Source organism: Petaurus breviceps, unplaced genomic scaffold, assembly GCF_028583685.1.
Source record: "Petaurus breviceps papuanus isolate PSGF00001 unplaced genomic scaffold, PetGlider_PUasm1.0 126, whole genome shotgun sequence".
Lineage (NCBI taxonomy): Eukaryota > Metazoa > Chordata > Mammalia > Diprotodontia > Petauridae > Petaurus > Petaurus breviceps.
The window spans coordinates 32,682,255-32,705,351 of record NW_027185655.1 but is presented as its reverse complement, the minus strand read 5'-3'; the positions used below and the strand labels follow the sequence as shown (position 1 = coordinate 32,705,351).

The 23,097-nt window shown below is 37.8% G+C and overlaps 1 protein-coding gene across 2 annotated transcripts in view; it reads left to right on the top strand.

Moving 5' to 3' along the window:
- The window catches only part of INTS12 (integrator complex subunit 12), a 40,217-nt gene extending 17,663 nt beyond the window's left edge, over positions 1 to 22,554 (top strand). For both annotated transcript variants that reach the window (XM_069094762.1, XM_069094765.1), the window contains 5 exons: positions 2,577 to 2,729; positions 7,151 to 7,338; positions 10,232 to 10,391; positions 13,458 to 13,604; positions 21,642 to 22,554. In XM_069094762.1, the coding sequence (XP_068950863.1) occupies positions 2,577 to 2,729; positions 7,151 to 7,338; positions 10,232 to 10,391; positions 13,458 to 13,604; positions 21,642 to 22,229 (1,236 nt within the window). In that variant the 3' untranslated portion in view covers positions 22,230 to 22,554. The remainder of the gene's footprint in view (positions 1 to 2,576; positions 2,730 to 7,150; positions 7,339 to 10,231; positions 10,392 to 13,457; positions 13,605 to 21,641) is intronic.
- Positions 22,555 to 23,097: the final 543 nt, after the last annotated feature.

Sequence of the window (23,097 nt, the reverse complement as noted above, 5' to 3'; positions counted from 1 at the left end):
ATTTCTGTTCTAGTTTAAAAGTTGAAACAGAGAAAGTAAAGCTTTGGGTTTAACAATGTTTAGATGTGAAAAGTGCATACTAGGGGCGGCCAGGTGGCTCAGCGAGTAAGAGCACCGGCCCCAGTGTCAGGATGACCTGGGGATCGAATCCGGGCTCAGATACTTAGCACCACACCCAGAAATAACTGGCCATGTAACCTTGAGCAAGTTACTTAACCCCAATTGCTTTAAAAAAAAAAGTGCATACAAATTTCTGGAATCTACTGTCTCTAGAGGCAGAGAATTATAAAGGAACTTTGCATGCTGTCCACTTTGGAGGAAACGCTAGAGGTTCAAATCTGATGGATAGTTAAAGTCCTTCCTGAAATTCAGTTAAGGAAAACATATTGACACATTGGCAATATGCCCTGGCACAGGAAGCCTTAGAATAGAACTTTATTTTGAAGCAAATAAAAAAATACAAGTTCATTGACATGACATTTAATTGCTTTTTTAAAAAGAGACTGACAAATAAATCCTTTGCCCAAAATTTCATTTTTCACTTTTTCAGTTGCTAGTGTCATTTTTTGCTGGAGTTTAAATGTAGCAGTATGGTTTCAAATGAAGAACAGGAGGAAAAATATCCATTAACTTTCTTATTAATTTAATATTTTTCTCTAATTAACATGTAAAAACAATTTTTAACATTCATTTAAAAATTTTTTTGAGTTCAAATTCTCTCCCTCTCTCTCCTGCGCCTCTCATTGAGAAAGCAAGCAATTTGATATATTTTACATGTGCAGTCATGCAAAACATATTTCTATATTAGTCATGTTGTGAAACAAAACAGAAAAAAAGAAAGAAAAATAAATACTGAACATGTTTGAAAATGTATGTACGTTGCTCTCTGCCAAGAAGTAGCCAGCATGCCTTATCAGGTTTGGATAATCATGGTGGTCATCACAGTCATAAGGAGGTCCTGTTCAGTCATTTCAGAAAAGCATATGCTTCATTCTGCATTCAGTCTCCATCAGTTTTTTCTCTGGGGGTGTGTAACATTTTTCATCATGAGTCTTTCAGAATTGGCTTGGATCATTGTATTGCTGAGAATAGCTAAGTTATTCACAGTAGATCTTCATACAGTATTGCAGTTATTGTGTACAGTGTTCTGGTTCTGATCATTTCACTTTGCATCAGATGTTCATGAAAGCCTTTCCAGGTTTTTCTGAAAGTATCCTGCTCATCATTTCTTGTAACACAATAATATTCCATCACAATCATATACCATAACTTGTTCAGCCATTCTCCAATTGGACATCCCCTCCAATTCCAGTTCTTTGCCACTACCAAAAGAGCTGCCATAAGTATTTTGGTAAATACAGGGTCTTTTCCTTTTTGTTTTTATCTCTAGGATACAGACCTAGTAAAGGTATAGCGTGGTCAAAGGGCATGCCTGCGAGCAATTCACATTTGTCTTTGAGGCTTCAGATGCCACAGTGTCGACTCTGTTGACTTCTTTTGAGTTTATGTTTTGATCTTGCCTGTCACTGTAACTTTCTATGATCAGGATCCATTTCTGTTTTTCTTTCATTTTTCCAGCCCATTTCTTGACTTTTAACTCTGTGTTAAAGTGAGGTTTTGTTTCCAGGGTGGAGGGGGCACTGTCCCAAGTTCTAGACTTTTTGTTTAGCTGATAATTCTAGGGACTTCTAAACTTTCATTTCTTCCAATACTGCTTGTATGCTGTAGGGAGAGGTATGCTTACTCCTCTTCAGGCCTGTGGTCTGGCCTGTGAGTGACCAAAAGCACCCTTTTCCAGCTCGGAACAGAACTGTGAGCAGGTCCCAGCTCCCCTGGGCCACAAGCTCTTGTGTGCTAGCCCTCCTCCTGGGACTGAGAACCAGTGCTGTGACCCAGACTCAAGTACAGGCAGTGCGACAGAGCCTTGCCCCTGATGACAGAAAGGGACCTGTGCAATCTCTTGCTGACCAGTTGTCTGGACCCCTTACCTTTTGTGGGCTAAGAGGTCCTCAAACCACCACTGCCACCGCTGATTCAGTGGCCCCCAAGACCTACTGCTGATTTACTGGGATATGAGCTGTACTCCACTCTCACTCTGATGCAACAGACCTTTCCTGCACACTTTCTGAGTTGTCTGGGGCTAGAAAATTGCTTCACCCTGTCCTTTTGTGGGTTCTCATGCTCCACAACTTGTTTTGAGGCATTGTTTAAAGTTGGAAAGGTTTTTTAATACCAGTTAAGTTCCATACAAAGGTAAATGTCATGTTCCTAGTTTGATAAAAAGAAAAAGCTGTCATTTGTTTGCAAAAATGTCATGTGAAAATCTTCTAATAGAAAGATAAGAAAGAAGAACTATTGAGGTACTTATGAGACAAGGAGATTTCTTTTGAGCCTTAACCAAAAATTGTGATGAAATATCATCTTTGTGGCTTTTTTTTGCATACTCCCTGATATTTCTAATGTGATGAGTTTTTTAGTTGCAAGATTTGCTTAGCTATATAACCCATAAAGAGTTATAACATACCAAGGATTATGTGCCATTTCATTGTCTGTTTGTTATTTTTTTTACCATTTAGGAAGTGGAACCTCCCAAGGTGTCAAGTACTAAGGCAATTTCCATTAAGCAAGAACCCAAAACTTCTTCCAGTCTTCCTTCTGGTAGTAATAATGGCAAGCCTGTCACAACCGAAAAGGTTAAGAAAGAAGTTGAAAAGAGACCTGCTGATAAAGTAAGGGTTTTGTTTTTTGTTTGTTTGTTTTTTGGGGGAGGGTGTTGTTAACTAAGTATAAGAATCAAAGCTACATGAATTACCTGAGTAAGGAACCTCTTTTATCCTTCTGTACCCCTTAATGCACAGTGCAGGCACATCATAAGTCAGGTACTCCATAAATAATTTCTGATTGATATGTTGAGGTTTTGAGTAAAGAGTACAGTTTTAGAAAATTGTTGTGCAAGACTTTTACCTTCACCAACAAATATTTGAGCTCTAGGTGATATTAGGATTAAAGAGTAGAATTTAAAAAATAAAAGCAGTTCACCTTAGATAAACAGCTTGCCTTGGAGTCAGGAAGACTTTGCTTCACGCCCTGCCTATGACAGATTCTGACTCTATTACTGTGGGTAAGCTACTTAATCTCTCTTAGGCAACTGTAAGAATGTAAGTGACAGAATATGTAGTTACCAGTCTGCATTGGAAGAGGTATTTTCTTCAACAGAAACTCTTTACTCTGATAAAACTATAGGTGCAGGTGCAGTCTCTCCCTTTCCCCCCAAAAGAACTCAACAACATCGCAAGCCTGTCAGATACTAAAGAAGGTGCTTACTGTCTTAGAAAGATCGATGTGTGCACAGTCATACACATACAGACACAAATCTGTGTCCATAGGGACTTACATTTATAGCATACGATGTGTCATCATGGCTCAGGTAAAGCATTCCCTTTAGTGTCGTCACCTTGGAACTTAAATTCTCTTTGAAGATTGTTTTTAAAACCTGCAGTGTGTGGTCTTGAATATCCTCAAATGTATCAGAGTTTTGTCCTTTCATTCTTTTTTTTTTTTTTTAAGCAATCAGGGTTAAGTAACTTGCTCGAGGTTACACGGCCAGTTATTTTGTGTGGGTGCCGAGTATTTGAGGCTGGAACCAATCCCAGGTCTCCCGAGGCTGGGGCCGGCTCTCTTACTCACTGTGCCACCTGGCTGCCCCCTTTCATTCTTTCATTACCCATGTGATTATCAAGTATCTGCCATGATACAAAGATAAAATTCAGCCCAGGCCCACCTTCACAGAACTTATGGTGTAATAGGAAGAATAAGACATGTGTATCAGTAAAGATGATAGGGCAAAAGGGTTGCTTCAACAAAGTGCTGTAAGAAATAGAGGCCGAAGGGAGGCTAGGTGGTGCAGTGAATAGAGCACTGGCCCTGGAATCAGGAGGACCCAAGTTCAAATCTGGCCTCAGACGCTTAATGCCTACTAGCTGTGTGACCTTGGGCAAAAAAAAAAAAAAGAAATAGAGGCAGAGATCAGCTCTGATCAGAGAAGACCTTGTGGGGGAGGTAGCACCTAAGCATGGTCTGGAATGAAGAAAAAGCTTTTAAAAGATGAATGTGGAAAGAGTGTATTACCACTTTTAGTAATAGACAGGGGAGATGCAGTACAAGTACGTGTAGTACAAGATCAAGGCCAACAAGTCAGAATAGCTGGTGTATAGGACATAACAGGAAACACAGTGAAATAAATCATGAAATTTAAGCTGGAGCCAGAGAGAAGTCGACCTTCAATACTCAGCTAAGAAACTTGAAAGAACTCCTTGAAGACTGTCTTTGATTTTTGGAAATGGACAAAAGTCATTTCTATCCAAATGTAGTCACTAAAGTAGGTGAATTTACACATTTTTGATCAACAACTATTTCATAGACAATACTCGAAGAACTCAAAAATTGGCATCCCAAAGAAACTGATCAAAGTGTCATAATTAACTCCTTTTGCCTCATTCAAAATTTCTCACTTAGAATAAGCCTGATCGTGACTGTTCTTATAGAATGAATTTATAGTATCATTGATGTCAAAGAAAAAAGCAGCATCTTCACTCATCATTTTGATATATTTCCTTCTTTGTTTTTTCAAGGATTTTGCTATTTGCTGTCATATATTTTGAAATTTTATCTCTGGGTCATATAAGAAGTGCCATTCTTTATTGCTGACTACTGTTTTCTTCAAAAATGCCCCCTTTTGTTCCAGTTTGACTTGAAAAATGAAAATAAATGTCAGGTCTCAAATATTCCTGTTTGTCACTCAAAATGTGTTAGCACATCTTTGTAGAATCTTGCTTATGTTCGAGTTTTCTTTCACATGAGTAATTATTTCGAAAATAACTGACCTTCTTACAGTGAGTAACCTTAATGAGCAAAACAAGTAGGTGGGCTTTTAGTTGGACCTTTGAGCAATTAGATGACTGTCTCGTGTCATCATTTCTTTCTTATCTCTAACTTATGTGCACCATCAAGAACTCTCTTGCTCTAAAATCAGAAGTTATTAACTTTTTTTACGTCATGAATTTCTTCAGGAATCTGGAAGCCTATGCTTTGGATCCCTTCTTAAGGCAATATTTTAATTAATTTTAAATTTATTTTTTCAATTAGTAATTTAGAATTTGAATTCAGAATTAATTTTCAGATAAATTTTAGTTAGAAGTTAGTGAAAATAAAAGATATAGTTTCCTGGGGCCCCTGAAAATTATGCACAGACCCCAGATCAAAAACCTCTCTTCTAAATAAAGTCACTTGTTTTTATTTTGGCAAGATAGATACTCATTCACAAGAACTAATACCGTTAATAGTCACTAGCCAAGCTTAAGTACTGCTACAAGTTGAAATAAATTGTAACATAATCCTTCTTTGATTACTTCTCTAATGTTTTGTTCATTACTCCATAAGCCACACAAGAAAATTAGTCTCCTTACTTTATAGTCACACCATGTAAATGACAGCCAAAACCATAAGGTTGGCCAAGCTCCATGATTTGCTATATAATAAGACAGGCAGGTGATAACAGCACCATGAGGAGTCCTCAGAGCAAGCTTGAAATCAAGTAAAATTAGTCACAAAATAGCCATTAAAAGTGACCTTGTTCCAAGCAAGAATTTCTTCTACATAAGACCTTGACAAGTGGCCATCCAGCTTTTTGCTTGAAAACTCCAAGAAAAGGAAACCCACTATATAACATCATATGCCTCAATTTCCTGACATCAAGCCTAAATCTCAGTTTGCTTCCACTCATTGATCTCACTTTGCCTTTTGGGGACAAGTCTAATTCCTGTTCCTTATGACAACCCAATCTATGAAAGAGGTTGTTATGTCCCCCTAAGTCTTCTCTTTTCCAAGGTAAACATCCCCAGTTCCTTCAGGTCCTTCACCATCCTGGACACTTTATTCTAAATACTCAAGCTTGTCAGTGTCCTGCTTCAGATGTGGCAATAATTAGAATGGTCATCAAGAGAATGGTATTACATGTAGAAAACTGGCAGAACTTTGCATTTGACCCTGGATAGGTTTTTAAATAAGAACATGTGTGCCTAGGAAAAATTTGAGGATGAAGAGTTTATGTAGCAAATATTAATTTAGATGAAGTGTTGGTAGCAATTACTAAGAAAGATTAAGAAGGGATCACAAAATTTTTAGGATTGGAAAGGATTTCAGTGGCTGCCTAGCCTATCTGAAAAAGAATGACCCCTGTTTCCTCCCCTGCCCCAGACATGACAGACGAGTGGTCATCCAACCTCTAGTTTGGAGTTCTTCATTGCAGAGGAACCTACTACCTCTCAATGTAGCCCATTCCTCTTGTGGATCTCTCTAATTGGTAGAAAGTTTTTTCAGACATAAAGCCCAGACTCCTTTTTTGTACTTTTTGCCCATTGTCTCATCTCTCTTCTGAAAGACAGTCCTACAGGTACTTACAGATTGTCTCCTCTGAGGCTTCTCTTCTCCAGGCTCAGCATTCCTCGAGGCCCTTCATAGTTGTCAGTTCATTCTTCTTGATGTTTCCCAGTTTATCAGTATCCTTCCCAAACTATAGTAAATGGAAAACTATGAAAATTGTAAATAACTAAAGATGAAATTATTTTTGTTGAGTGGAAATCATGAAGGTGGTGCCTGAGCAGGGAGGGGAGGGATTTTGTTAGTAATAACTTAGTGTCCAGTTCTTCTGCCACACAGGAAACCAAGGAGACATGGAAAATTCATTAGTTGCATGGGAATCAAACTCAAAAGATGAAAAGGCACAGTTAGAAAATAGAGCCCATGTAATGTCCACTTTTGTTTATCTGGTCTATAGAAAAACAAGTATAAAAGAATCACACTAAAGTGTTTTGATTTTACAAAATTTTCCTCCTTAGTGATTTTTAACTGAAAAAAAATTACTTTTAAACCTCCCAAGATTCCATTTTTGCCAATTAAAGAGATAACATACATAAAGCACTATAGATTCCAGCCACTCTTATTTTCAAAATGTTTATATGTATTGTCATTTTTGTTATCTTTTTTTAGTATTTTTTATTCTGCCACAATTACTTACTGATCAGAACTCTGTCTTTTGCTTTTCATTGCATGTGCGTGTTTGTGGTGTGTACACGTGTGCTCTTTTTAACAGATGAAGGCTGACACCAGTGAAGGAGCTGATATTCCAAAGAAGCCCAGATTAGAGAAGCAAGAGTCCCGCTCTTCTCCCATCACAGTCCAAACGAGCAAGGACTTGGCTATGCCCGACCTCTCCAGTTTTGATGAGACCAGTGCTGATGACTTTGCCATGGAAATGGGATTGGCCTGTGTTGTTTGTAGGTAAGCGTTCCTTGCCAGAGACACAGAGGCAGAGAGACACAGAGGTGGAGAAATGAGGGGAAGGAAGAAGAAATTGGTTTATGCCTATGTGAACTCCATACACTTAATAAGAAATCAGCTGCTCAAGCTGCCAAATATTCTGATGTTATTTTACTTTCTTGACAACTTCTTTGAACCCTGGTTATGTATTATGGCTCAGTGGAAAGATGACTGACTAAGACCCTGAAGGGGCTGACAGTGACTATGTGAGCAGAAGTAAATCTTTCAAGCTGACCCTGAGTTTCCTCTTCTCTAAAATGCAGAGATTCCTGCTGATTCTCTGTACCTCCAAGGGTGGTTTGTGAGGAAAGCACTTTTAAAGCCCTATATAAATGTGAACTGCTCCTGTATTATCGCTAACATTCCTTCCCAACTCCACTAACAAGTAGTTCTGAGAGCCCACATCTTAATATTGAGATTGTTACAGACTTGTGGCCTGCAAGGGAAGCAATCCATGTGTTTTCTGCTTATTAAGTAAGATTCCTTCAACAAGCGTGGTTGTTTCCATTCTTTCTATTTTTTTTTAGGATGTGGTTTTCTTTATGTGTGGCCTGCCCTGCTGAATTATTAATTTAACTTTGTCATTCCTTCTACATAAATCATTTGAGCCACACCACTTTTTAATGAAGCTGTTAAATTACAAGAAATGGGATAGTCTAAAGTGTTACATATAAAAACATATAATATTTAAAATTGTATTAAAAGGTACCTTTAGCAATTAATTTTTACCTGATTTTTGTCACTTCACATTTAAAGTATGTGTGAAAAATTATTGTAACCAGATTAGTTACAGGTGAGCTTCTTTAGAACAAAATTGTTGCTTATAATTTCTTATAGTCCCTAGTGCCTACACAACAACAGATGCTTGTTGATTGTTTTTTGTCACCTGGGTTAGTTTGATCATTTTGTGATTCCTTTGTGGACTCTGAGTGATCATCATTGTGACTTTCAGAGAGAGAGCTAATGTGCTTCTGAAAAGGGATATCTCTTTGCAGCCAGTATAATAACAGATATTCATATGGCCTTTGGTATTTGTAGAGAACATTCCTCAAAACAACCCTTTGAAGAGATGTAGTATGAGCATTATTATCTCCATTTTACAGATAAGGAAACTAAGGCAGCAAGAGGTTAAGTGGCCTGTTCACGGTTGCACAACTAACAGTGTCTGATGTGAGATTTGAACTCAGGTCTGTTTGCAACAAACCTGTCTCCAACTTTAGCACCCTGATACTGTGCTGCCTAAGTGCTTCATTAATTGTTTTTACCCATATTCATTCCTTCCTTTTGACATAACCTAAGCCCCATTGTAATAGTACTGCTTGAGTTAACTAATGTGCTCGTTTTATAAGTGAGAAAATAAAAGGGGTTTGTTCAATACATGTAAGGGCCGAGTTAGGAGGTGCGGGGGGTGCAGAAATCCAGGAATTTTTATTCCCAATTATGAAACAAACCATACTGCTATAAACTAGTATTGGCTAATTACCACGACTGAAGAATTTCATATTAATTGAACTTTCAGATTATGTTGTTCTCTTAATTCTTTAGAGGAAGAAGGAAAACGGAGGTTGGTAGGAAAATATATATTGATTTAGTCCCAAAGGATTTATTGATGAAAAGCATCTAAAATAATCTGATAAGAACGTTATCTAAAGAAAATGATGTGGGTGTTTTAGCTTAAATCGAAAGTTTGGGGAAATTCTAAACATTTAAGCAGTATATCTTACAGATTCTAGCAAATGTAGTGGCTTATTTTAATATAAATTATTGAGTTTGTATTTTTTAAACCTTAAATATCTGGTTTTAGCTTCTAGTAGAAATAACTTTTCTTTTGAAAATATCTTCAAGTGTGAAGATCCTTTTATTTTAGATAAAATGCTACTTTTAAGAGTGAATTGGGTCAAGAGAAAGCATTTAATGCAATCCAAAATGTTATATATGTGTGTATCTATGTATATAATTCCAAATCTGAAATATTTAGTTTAAAATATATATTCATAAAATATTTCAATAAAACCATCTGGGCAATTTCTTCTGTCTTCATTTTCTTATTAAGTAAAGAAATAAGGTATTACCTTTCCCCACCTATCCACAAACATAGTTTCCATGGTTACCTAGATACCTGGTCCTCAGGGATATGTACAAAAGCCGCTTAGCAATTAAATAGCCTGATTTGTCATCTGAAAAGAGAAATCATTTGGAAAATGCTATTTGGCTAATTCATAGACGTACATCCACTTACAGGCATATCACTAATTTTTCATTTATACCAAGTGACTCTTTTCATCAGAGACCTAAATAAATTAAAGAAATGAAGTCTTCATCATAAGCTGCCTTGTTTTCTGAAAGTCAAGACTATGACTAATGCCTTCTCTGTAATTGCATGATTTTAAAAAGCATATCTTAAATTCTATGCACATTTCCCTATAAAATAGTTAGTGTTGTTATTTCTTTTCCTTTTGTCTAACTTATAAATTTCCATATTAATCTTAATGAATTGGCATTCACAGTTCTCTTAGGGTACTAAAGATTTCTCACTTTTCACTCCATTGCCCACTTTGGCATTATATTTACATGTAACAGTCCTTTTAAAATTTTGAAATATGTACAATTTTTTAATAGCATCTAGCATTATAAATTAAGTAAGTAAACAGAAGTCTATGAAAGCATTTGACTGCAAGAACAAAGTAAAGAATCTTCTACTTTAGCTAGAAAATGTAGAAGAAGCTTTGAAGGTTTAATTTTTTTCCTTTTTTGTTTTTAATGCTAAATATTGTCAAATACTGAATATTGTCTGACATGACTTCAAACTCAACTGCATTTGATAAAATTGTTTTTAAACAATCTCTTCTCTTAGGCAAATGACAGTAGCATCTGGCAATCAGTTAGTAGAGTGTCAAGAATGCCATAATCTCTATCACCAGGATTGCCATAAACCCCAGGTGACTGACAAGGAAGTGAATGACCCACGCCTTGTATGGTATTGTGCTCGATGCACAAGGCAAATGAAGAGAATGGTAGGAACCAATTCTTTGTCTTTTTTGAAGTCTCTGTTGTCACGTTTAATTCATGCTTATGTAAATTTCCCAAAATAGCAATTAAATGTAAGCTTAAAGGAAAAACCCTTTAAAATGACTTTGAGTACGTATGTGTGTTGTCTTGGGTATTTCTGTTACTGTGTGTATGTGGTAGGTGTGTTAGGCAAGTGTGTATTTTCCATTTATCACATGGCACAGTGTATTATCTAGGTACAGTACTGATCAGAGCTCGAGATTAATTTCATACAGCCCATTGGGTAGGCACCAAAAAGTGATAACCCCATGGATGCTTATAGTTGTGAAAATACAACATAGCTCTTAAAGTCTCTAGTGGCAATATCATAAAAGACCAGAAGATGGAGACATTACTACATGTTGTTTTCAATGTCATTTTCTCCTTAGCCCTCTCAGTGGAATATATAATTTTTTGCTTTGTGCACACCTCTTTTTCCCTCTTTCTCTCATCATCTCTCTCATTTTCTACCTCTACTTCTCTCACCTTTATTTCATCCCATGAAACTAAGGAACATTTTTATGTGTTGTGTCATTGAATAGAGTGAGTGTGATATTTTATGTTTCTGACTTTAAAGAAAAAAGGAAAATTGTTTTCTGCTTATATGAGTCAAGTTTTTCTTTTGTTTTTGGGCAGTGACACCCAATAACATTTTTTTAATATCTTTTATAAAGGTGTTTTCAAGGTTAATCAGGAAGAATATCTAAAAACCGAAGTAAATGTGTCTAGTCTATCTTTGTATAGCACAAGTAGTTAGAGTGAATGGTCAGGGTAATTATTACAGTTTGTTTTCAGCTAAATTATAACTAACTAGGAAAAAGCTGAGATTTAAACATTTTGTTTGAACCTGAGAATTTGTCCAGTTACAATTTGGAAGTTAGACTAATTCATCTTTAACAGATTATTCATCTTAATTTCTCATATCCTACATTTAACAAATAATATAATGCATCATCTACCTAAGCCATTGGGAATTGGCAACAGTAATGATAGATAAGGGCTTTTTTGCCCTTTTTCTATCAGGACCTGTGATTTAACTGGTGTAGAAACTCTCTACCAGTACAGATCAGTGTTACTCAGCCTTCGAGAGTGACTGGGGCTCCTTGCCAGTCGGTGGTGATGCTGCAGTGGCCAGTCTGAGTCAGATACAAGGTACTAGACATCCAGCCATTTCCCACCTACACCGTGCTGCCCCTTTCTTCTTGATTAACTGAATCAGCTTATTGCTGTAATATTTCATAGGATAATAGATTTAGAACTAGGAAGGACCTTATAAATCTAGTCCAATTCCCTTATTTTGTGGATGAGCAAACTGAGGCCCACAGGGCGGAAGTTATTTGCCCAAAATCATGGAGGCGGTAACTTGCAGAGCTAGGGTTCAAACCCAGGTACTCGGATTCCAAACTCTTAAATATGCCACAGTTATCCTATAGAATACTCTTTATTTACCAGAGTGTGGAGTAGCACATAGTAAATATTTATTTGGTAAAATTAAATTGAATTTCATTCAGTAGGATAATTTTAGAAATGAGGAAATTGAAAGAGAGATTAGGTGATTGTCTGAACAGATTTTAAAAGTTCTCATCAAAGCTAGTTCTACAATCTGGGTTTCTTGATTTCCATGCATTTTCCTTTGTTTTGTATTCTCTATGTAGCCTAAGAACCTTAAGTGTTGATATTAAAAAATAATAGCTCAATGATTTTCATTTAGTCTTGTTTTGACTAATAAAGCAAAGTAATTAATCAAGAAGATTTTTTGATCGAGGGCTCCAGTAGCCTAGGGGATTAGGAAGGGGGTCATGTAGAAAGTGACTTGTGAGCTGAGTTTTGAATTAAACAAGGACTTCAAGAGGAGGAGGCTGAAGAGTAAGCCCAGGACTATGGAGAAGCTATTGCAGAAGCAGCACCAAGACAGGAGGTAGATGCTACGTGTGGGGAGCAAGGCCAGGTGGGCTGGAGACCAGCAGACATGGGGAGGAGCAGGTTGGGGTGAGGGCGTGAAGAACTTTAAGAACCAAACAAAGGAGATTGTACTTGACCCTCAAGGCAATAGGTGGCCTTTGGAATAAATTGAGTTTAGTTATGGTGTGGCTACATCTACACTTAAGGAAAACCATGTTAGTAGCTGTATGGAAGATGGATTGCAGTGGGAAGAAACGAGACAGGGAGATGAATTAGGAGGCAATTGCAAAAGTCCAATTGAGAGATGATAAGGAGGTGAATTAGAATGGTGGCTGTGTGAGTAGAGAGAAAGGTACAGATAGGAGAGATGTTGCAGAGGTAGAAAAACGAAGATTTGGCAACAGATTAGATATGTTAAAGTGAAGGAGAGAGAGAATTGAGGATAACAGCAAGATTGTAAACCTGGGAGACTGGAAAAATGGTAGTGTACTTGACAGAAAAAGGAAAATTTGAAAGAGGGTTAGTTTTAGGGAAAAAGATGATGATTTCTGCTTTGGATATACTAGGTAATCCTTAGAATTCCGTGGAGAACAGTACTGTCTCTTAGATTGGGGAATAGAATTAGCCAATGGAACAGTTTCCCTCCACCCTCCCTTTTTGGAGCTCCATTGCTGTCCTTCTTGTGTTGAGGTGGAGAATGGAGGGGAGCAACTCCTTTTTAAGCTTGGTCTTATTGAGTCACAGTAATTGACTGGTTCCAACTATCTCCAGTAAGACCAGGCCTGGTAAAGAAGTAGCCTTGCCTTGATTACAAATTACTTCCCTGTTTCTTTTCTCTATATTGCTTTGTTGACATTAGATAACATCATGTAACATCTGGTCATCATAATTTCCCATATTCATTGTTCTCTTTGCCAGAAATTATGTCTGCTGCATTCATTAATTTGACATATATCAAGTTTGCCCCAGATTCTGTGTTACATGTGGATGATAAAATATTTAGAACAGTCGAATTTCTTATAAAGTCAGATCATATAGAAGGGGGTCTTCCTGGTCTTTTTTCCTGTTTGATGTTTTAATTGAGTGCCCCCAATGATGTTCCTCATAGAAGCAATTGATTATTTCTCCAGGCTCAGAAGACACAGAAGCCAGCCCAAAAACCAGCCCCTGCAGTTGTCTCAGTAGCTCCAGCTGTTAAAGATCCATTGGTTAAAAAACCAGAAACTAAAGTGAAACAAGAAACAACTTTTCTAGCATTCAAGAGAACAGAAGTTAAGGTAGAGTATAATTATATTTTTATCCTAATAAAGTTTGTTTAGTTCAGCAGAAGTTTTCTTCAGTTTCATGCATTTTTCCCCCTAACATATCAAAATCCATATTAAAAATGAGACTGTTGCTATTAACATTAGGTGAAGAAGGGCATGCTTATATCAAAATTTACGTTGTCACTCTTCATTTTAATATGCGTTCTTTAAAAGTGACTGAAGTTTTAAGGCTCTCCCTTTGTGGGTTCTGTTTAATTCATAAGAGGAAAAACTTGTTATGGTATCTCTACCTCATAAATAGGGGGCCTAGATGGAATCCTCTTGTGTGGCTCTTTCACCTTTGAGGGTCCATGCTGCTGTTACCATGCTATAGTCACTTCATTGTAGGCTAAAACATTATTCTAATTCCTTTACTAAGAGGAAAGACCCCTTCTCACTTCTGTCATTGAGCTGCACATACCCACATTCTAGTTTTATTCAGGAAACTGAAGGGTAAAAGAAATAGCTGTTCAAAAGCTCTCTAAGTTTGAAGCAGGAAAGTCTAATAAACTCTGTTCTATACTACCCTTAGTATAGATCCAGAAACTCATAGGATGATTGAAAATAGATGAAGAAATCTGACTTCTAAAAAAATATGTTAATAAGTAATTCTGATGTATTGGTCCACTGGTTAGTTGATATTTGTACTCTCACTGTAAAAAAAAAAACATAACAGTTAATAATTTCGATATAGATATGGCTTCCATATTGACTTCTGATCTAGCTCGGTACAGGCAAGCATAATTAATTTCATGAGTTGCTACATACAGTCAGTCCTCAACATTTATGCTTTTAACTTTCCCAGTTTCAAGCATTCTTGTGATTTTATTAGTAACCTTGTTTTCACTTTTGCATTGGCAGTTGTGCATATTGGTCCCTTGCTTAGCTGAGCAAGTGTCCCTGCTACCCCTGCTGCCAATGCAGCCAGACTCAGGCTGGCACAGTAAGTGGGACAGAGATTCTGTTAGGACTGAGATAGGAAATAAATTAATAAAGTATTTGAAGCAGAATTTTACTAGCAGAAGAACTCTGAAATTACTTCTTTTAAAAGTTCTTTATTCCTTATTCAATTTTTGACTAGATTTTTGTTCTTGCTTTAAGGTGGAGGTGGGAGCTTCTTATGAAATGGTAAAAAGAGAATAAACAAGTAAAAGTGAATTCATCAGATCAATTCATTTTCATTTTGTTCTTATTGTGCACAGTAGGTAAAGAGACTCTAGGATAAGAGCCAAAAAAAGTTTTAAGTTTAAAACAGCTTAGGGGGAAAAATTATCTTTGTGGAAACAATGAAGAGAATATTTTTGTCTCCATTGTTTTCATTGCCTACATCTTGATTATGTGATGGACCATCTGTTGTCCAGTTGAATAGCAGTGGTAGGTATATAAGTCATCAGAATAAATAGCAAGTCTGAAAGATTGACTTCCTTATTTTTGTGCCTCACAAGTGCCGCTCTTTTTAATTACTTCAAATAGACTGCATTTTGTGAAGTTTATTGAGGGATTATTTTGCCATATGGCTGATTTGTTTTAGAGAGAAAAGAAAAAAATATTAGCTTTGCTTTTGCTGAAAATTATAGGATTTTACTCCTGTCTTTTGATTTCCATACTTATTTGTTCTCTGATGACCTCCATGTGTTCCTCTGTGACTCTCTTATTTACTTGAACCAAGTGCTTCCTTTGATAACCTTGTGAGATTGTTGTCCTATAAAGCTACTGTAGTAATCTCGGCACTTGGCACTCTCGGTGAACCACAGTCACTGTTCTCCCTCATACAAAGTAGACAGCTTTGATTTAGTTTCAATTATTGATCACAGCAGTTAAAAATATAATAATGTGGGTGGAGCCAAGATGGCAAAGATGATGCAAGGACTTGCCTGAACTCTCCTAAATTCCCTTCCATATAACTTTAAATAACGAATTCTGAAGTGGCAGAGCCCACAAAAGGACGAAGTGAAACAATTTTCCAACCCAAGATAACTTATAAGGTCAGTAGGGAAGGTCTGCTGGACGAGAGTGGAAGTGGAGTACAGTTCAGCACAGACTGTGCCAGAAGGAGGTTATAGAGCTCCATTGCTAACTCTGGAGACAGAATTCTGTTGCATTACCCATACTTGGATCTGGGTCACAATTCCAGGGTGAGAAAGAATACTAGCACACCAGAACTTGCAGCCACAGGTGAACTGGAACCCTGATCACAGTTGCAGGTTAGAAAAAAGTGCTTGTGGTAACTCACAGACCAGAGTACCAGGCAGGAGAGTAGTAAGCACACCTCTCTCTAGTTTATACCAGCTTGGAAGAACTAAGAAAGTCCCTAGAATTCTCTCTGAAAACAGCTATACAAGAAATCTGAAATTTGGGACAGTGCCCCTTAAGCCATGGAAGCAGAACTCTACTTTAACACAAAATGAAAGTCAAGAAATAGGCTGAAAAAATAAACAAACAACCAGAAAATATCCCGACTATAGAAAGTTACTGTGATGACAGGGAAGAGCAAAACATAAACTCAGAAATGTAACAGAGTCAAAACTGTTGCATCCAAAGTCTCAAATAAAAACGTGAATTGGTCTCAGGCCTAAAAATAATTACTGGGAGACCTCAGAAAGGATTTTTAAAATGTACTAAGAGAGATAGAGGAAAAATTGGGAAGAGAAAAGAGACTGATAAAAGAAAATCTTGAAAAAAGAGTCAATAACTTTGTAAAGGAGGCACTAAAAATACTGAAGAAAATAACACCTTAAAAAAAAAAGAATAGGCCAAATAGTATAAAAGGAACAAAAATGCAAAGAAGAGAAGACTTCCTTGAAAAGCAGAATTGGCCAGATGGAAAATGCAGTGCAAAAATTCACTGAAGAAGAGAACTCCTTAAAAAGTAGAATTATCAGGGGTGGCCAGGTAGCACAGCGAGTAAGAGCACCAGCCCCAGGGTCGGGATGAACTGGGATCAAATCCGGGCTCAGACACTTAGCACCCACCCAGAAGCACCTGGCTGTGTAACCTTGAACAAGTTACTTAACCCTAATTGCTTAGGGGCGGCCACGTGGCTCAATGAGTAAGACCACCGGCCCCAGCATGGGGATGACCTGTGATCAAATCCAGGCTCAGATGCTTAGCACCACACCCAGAAATAACTGGCCATGTAACCTTACTTAACCTCAATTGCTTTAAAAAAAAAAAAGTAGAATTATCCCAATTGAAAAGGTCTAAAAGATCACTGAAGAAAATAATTCCTTAAAAATTTGATTTGGGAGAACCCACAAAATGACACAGAGAAGCTAACCTCCCACTGAGGACAGCCCAGCAGGCCAGCAGGAATTGGCCAGCGCAGCACTTTGGGAGCTGAGCCCAGGCCCATGTGAGCCAGAGGTTTTAGCTCCAGGGAGGTCCTGACCAGCCGCTGGCCGGAGGGACTCCAGATAACCAGTATCTGTGGCCTTTTCCATATTTATCAACACATAGATGCAAAGGACAAAGTGAGAGGTCAGTGCATGTAGACTTTGAGACCAGTAGTTGGGAGAGTGCTGCTGAGATGCCAGCACAGCCAGCCAGCACCACGTGGCAGCTTCAACACCTGGCCTGCAGAGTGTAGGGGGACCAAGCGACCAGTCTGAGGGGTAATCGCTCTTGCTTTAACCTGCTTGGATCTGGATTGCAGTCTAGGGTAGAGGTCCTGGGGTGTGTGACCAGCTTGCCAGAGTGTATAGAGGATTCAGAGAGGGCACCCAACTAATACCTCCAGCAGCTGAGAAACCCCCAGCGTTTGGGACGAAAGCTCCCCAGTCTGGTGGCAGAGTCCTACTGCGGCAAAAAGCCCAAAAGTCAAGTAATTGAGTGGCAACATGAGCAGGCAAAGAAAGCAAAGCAAACAGAAGAATCTAATAGTAGTCTACTATTTTGGGGACAAAAAGGAGCAAAGCATGGAACAGGAGGAAGACGGTGAAGTCAGAACTCCAGCACCAAAAGCTTCAAAGGAAAATACAAGCTGGTTACAGGCCATAGAGGACCTTAAGAAGCAGATAAGAGAAGTGGAGGAAAAATTGGGAAGAGAAATGAGAATGATGCAAGAAAACTACGAAATGAGAGTCAACAGCCTAACTGAATCACACCTTAAAAAACAGACTAACTCATTTGGCAAAAGAAGCTCAAAAAGGCAATGAGGAGAGGAATACCTTAAAAAGATGAATTTGCCAAATGGAAAAAGAAGCTCAAAAGCTCGATGAGGAGAATCATTCCCTCAGATTTAGAATGGAGCAAAGTGAAGCTAGTGACTTTATGAGAAATCAAGATGACGTTAAACAGATCCAAACAAATGAAAGAATAGAAGGCAATGTGAAATATCTCATGGGAAAAACCACTGACCTGGAAAATAGATCCAGGAGAGATAATTTTAAAATTATTGGACTACCTGAGAGCCATGATCAAAGAAAAAACCTAGAAATCATCCTCCAAGAAATTCTCAAGGAAAATTGCCCTGATGTTTTAGAACCAGAAGGCAAAATAGAGGTTGAAAGAATCCACTGATCACCTCCTGAAAAAGATCCCAAAAAGAAAACTCCTAGGAATATTATAGCCAGTTTCTGGAATTCCCAGATCAAGGAGAGAATATTATGAGCAGTCAGGAAGAAACAATTTGAATATTGTGGAAACACAATCAGGATAACTCAGGATCTGGCAGCTTCTACACTGAGGGATTGAAGGGCCTGAAATATGATATTCCAGAGGGCAGAGGATCTGGGATTAAAACCAAGAATCACCTACCCAGCAAAACTGAGCATCATGTTTCAGGGGAAAATATGGTCATTCAGTGGAACAGAGGACTTTCAAGCATTCTTAATGAAAAAACCAGAGTTGAATAGAAAATTTGACATTCATATACAAGAAGCAAGAGAAGCTTGAGAAGGTAAACAGGGAAAAGAAATCATAAGCCACTTATCAAAGTTGAACTATTAACATTCCTACATGGAGACAGAATGGGGTAAACTATCTCATATAGAAGAGGCAAAGGGAAAATGGTTACAAAGGAGGGGAAGAATAGGAAGGCAAAAGGGAATGGGTCAACCTTATCCTCATTGAATTTGGCTCGTGGAGGGAATGACATACACACTAAATAGGATATCTCACCCTACAGGAGAATAGGGGGGAAGGGGATGAGAGGGGGGATGATGGAAGGGAGGGCAGGCTGGGGGGAAAAGAAGTTGGAAACACTCACTTTTGAAAAGGGATGGGATCAAAGTAGAGAATAGAACAAGTGGGTGGTGGGAAAGGAGGGAGGGAAATATAGTCAATCTTTTACAGTATATCTTCTATGTTAATGTTTTGCATTAGCTACACACATATAACCAAACTGAACTGCTTATCTTCCCAGTAAGGGTGGGTGACAAGGGAGGAAGGTAATGAATCTGGAATTCAAAATTTTAAAATCAAATGTTTAAAATTATATATATATATATACTATTGTTAATACTATTTTACATGTGATTGGGAAATAAGATATACAGGCACTAGGCCATAGAGATCCACCATGCCCTAATGGAAAAGTTGAAGGGGGTATGGGAGAAGATATGGGAGAGAGCAGATTGGAGGAGGGGATATCCTGTGGCATTGCTATTTTGGGGTGGTGGGTAGGGGAAAAACGGGGAGAAAATTTGTAATTCAAAATCTGGCAGAAATTAATGATGTAAATCAGAAGTTAATAAAGCATTTGAAAAATGAAAAAAAATTTTGATTTGGGCAAGTAACTAATTTGGGCTAATGACTTTATGGCACATGAAGAAACAGTAAAACAGGGGTGGCCAGGTAGCACAGCAAGTAAGAGCACTGGCTACAGTGTTGGGATGACCTGGAAATCGAGTCCGGGCTCAGACACTTAGCATCCACACAGAAACACCTGGCTGTGTAACCTTGAGCAAGTTACTTAACCCCAATTGCTTTAAAAAAAAAAAAACAGTAAAACAGAATCAGAAGAATGAAAAAAAGAAAGAAAGAAATGTGAAATATCTCATTGGAAAACCAGCCGACCTAGAAAGTAGATGCAGGAGAGATAATTTAAGAAGTGTTCAACTACATGGAAGCCATGATCAAAAAAATAGCCCAGAAAGCATCTTTCAAGAAATTCTCAAGGAAAACTGCCTTGATAGTCCAGAACCAGGGAGTAAAATAGAAATTGAAGGAATCTACTGATCACCTCCTGAAAGAGATCCCAAAATGAAAACTCCAAGACATAATATAGCCAAATTCCTGAGCTCCCTGATCAAGAAGAAAATATTACAAGAAAAAATCCACATATCATGGAGCCAGAATCAGGATAATACAAGATTTGGCAGTTTCCACATTAAAGGTTTGGAGGACTTGAAATACAGTATTCCAGAGAGTAAAAGAACTAACATTCCAATCAAGAATCATCCACCCAGCAAAACTGAGTATAGTCCCTCAGAGAGGAAAATGAACACTCAGTGAAATAGAGGACTTACAAGCGTTTCTGATGAAAAGACCAGAGCTGAAGAGAAAATTTGACTTTCAAATGTAAGACTCCAGAGAAACATAAAAAGGTAAACGGGAAAGAGAAATCATAAGAGATTCACTAAGTCTAAACTGTTTTCATTCCTTCATGGGAAAATGATACTTGTAACACCTAAAAACTTTTCTTGAGGTACTTAGAAGGAGAATAATACGTAGAGGGGGCATAAGTGTGATTTGAATATGATGGGATGATTATCTAAAAAAATAAAATGAAAGGGTGAGAAAGGGGATTGCACTGGGAGAAGGGGAAAGGGAGAGGTAGAATGAGGTAAATTATCTCACATGAAAGAAGTGTGAAAGGGCTTATAGTGTATGGAAGAAGGACAGTGGGAAATGGGAAAGCGCATGAACCTTACTCTCATCAGAGTTGACTCAAAGAGGGAATAACATACACACTTATGTGGGCATAGAGTTTTTTCTTACTAAACAACAAAGTAGGAGAGGAAGAGTGCAGCCACAGCATAATAATACAATAGTACAGTGATCAACTGTGAATGACTTAGCTATTCTCAGCACGTATGATATAAAGTGCTATATATCACCAGACATAGAACTAATACGTCTAAATGCCAAGGGAAGCATACTTTTTAAAGCTTTCTTTATTTTTCTTGTTTTTTTTGGGGGGGGGGATGACAGGGGGATGCCTGTGTTTTCTTTCACAACATGACTAATATGGAAGTATGGTTTTTATAACTGCTCTTGTATAACCTATATCAAATTACTTGCCTTCTCAATGAGGAAAGAAGGAAGAGAGAAAGAATTTGGAGCTCAAAATTTTTTTTAAAATGAATGTGAATTGTTTTTACATGTAACTGGGGAAAAATAACATATTAAATAATTTTTTTAAAAAGCAATGCTTTCAAACAGACATTATGAAGCCAACTTTAATGGAAGTAGTTATGTTTTTTTCAGGTCTCTGGGCATTCCTTGCTATTTTAGACAGGGCAAATATCACTGTTTTTTCCTGTGCCAGGATTGTTTTTCATTAAACTGTTTTATGGCCTAGGAGGAACTTTTGAAAAATGAGCAGGGATGGATAAGAATGCCAACATGAATTTCCATTGAAGGAATTATACAGTATGAATGCAGAAATAAATGTTGTTCATGCTGAGTTCTACATGAATTTCTTGTCTGTACTCAGAGATATTTAATTTGTCCAGCTTAGTTAATGGAAGAAATTGTAATGAAACCAGAGTCTGGGTACAAGTCAAGGCTACAGCAGTTCTGCCTTCAAACAGCTGATTAAGAACCCCATCCTTCCCTATTTGGTAGCACAAGGTACACACACATAACATACATGATCACTATGGAAGAAGCAACTGAGATTTACAAGTTCTTTTCTGTTTTAATTTTTTATTTTTAAAAACTTTCATTGCCTTACACCTTATATTTGGGCCTAGTGTTTCCTATAGTTTAAAAAATACAGGGATTAAATTTTCTTACCAGACTTGAGGAATCTCTATTTGTTCTAATACAGTGTTTAATTTTTTTTAGCCATCCACCGTGGTTTCAGGAAACTCTTCCAACTCTAGTGTTTCCTCCTCCTCACCCAGTGGCCTAACAGGATGGGCAGCTTTTGCAGCCAAAACCTCTTCTGCTGGACCTTCAACAGCCAAGCTTAGTTCAACAACACAGAATGCTGGTGGGAAACCTGCCACCTCCTCAGCCAACCAGAAAGCAGTGGGTTTGACAGGACTGGCCACCACATCTAAAGCTGCCCTAGGTTCCAAAATAACTTCTCCTACCAGCAGTACCGCTTCTGTATCCCTGAAACCTCTGCCTCCTCTAACTTTAGGTAAAACTGGCCTCAGTCGCTCAGTGAGTAGTGACAATGTGAGCAAAGTTGGCCTTCCCAGTCCAAGTAGCTTAGTCCCAGGAGGAAGTAGCCAACTCAGCAGCGGGAATGGGAGTGGTGGAACAGCCGGGGCAAGTGGAGGCGCCACTAAAAGCAGCTCAGAGCCTAGTAGCAGCCCATCATCATCCTCACTTAAGGGCCCAACTTCTCAGGAGTCGCAGCTCAATGCAATGAAGCGGTTACAGATGGTCAAGAAGAAAGCTGCTCAGAAGAAACTGAAGAAATAGCTTAGCTGCATCTGCTTCTATCTCACCCTGCATTGATGAGAACTTATGTGCTGAAGATAAAAAAAATTGAATGTTTTGCTGAATAAAAAGTTACATGACCAAGCTATCTAGTTGTTTCTTTTCAGAATTTCTTTGACAAAACTGTGAAGCTGTTTGGGGTTTCTTTTTTAATTAACTTTTAATATATTTTTATTTGTTAAAATCTGTCGTGTCAAAATTGTCTAGAATTTTTAATAAAAGTTTCACGAATTTCAGGGGCTCTAGGATAGGTTATACAAATTCAGTGGCAAAATTTTTAAAATTAAATAAATTAAAGGGCAAAGAACTGTATTCGTCTCCTTGAAAACTCCCGCAAACTGAACCCTTGATAAACTGGTCACAAAGACTAGCCAGTGTGCTGGTGAACTTTCCTCTTTTTCTCCTTTTTATGTCTTCTTACTCTGGGGTTGGTTGTGAGAGGGTGCTGGGAAAAGACCAAGTCTTGTGCATAGTTTATGTCTAAAACGTATATCATTGCTAAATTCTTGAAGTGAATAAGAAACTATTAACCTGACATATTTGATCTTTGTTTCTCATAATTATTGTGGTAAAATAAGATTTGTTAAATTTTGAATCCTATTCACAGTATATTTATTATTTAGAGGTGGAAAGGTCTTCAAAGGCCATTCATTTTACAAATGAGGGAAACTGAGGCTCAGAAAGTTTCAGTGACTTGCCCTGAATCAATAGCACACCTATTTATTATATTATAATATAAACCAAGACTGAAATCCTATTATAAGGATTAGAGACAGAATTTGAACCTAGATCTTCCTGGCCCCAAGTCAAGCCTCCCTACAACATGCTGCTTCTGGCTAAAAACTCCTTC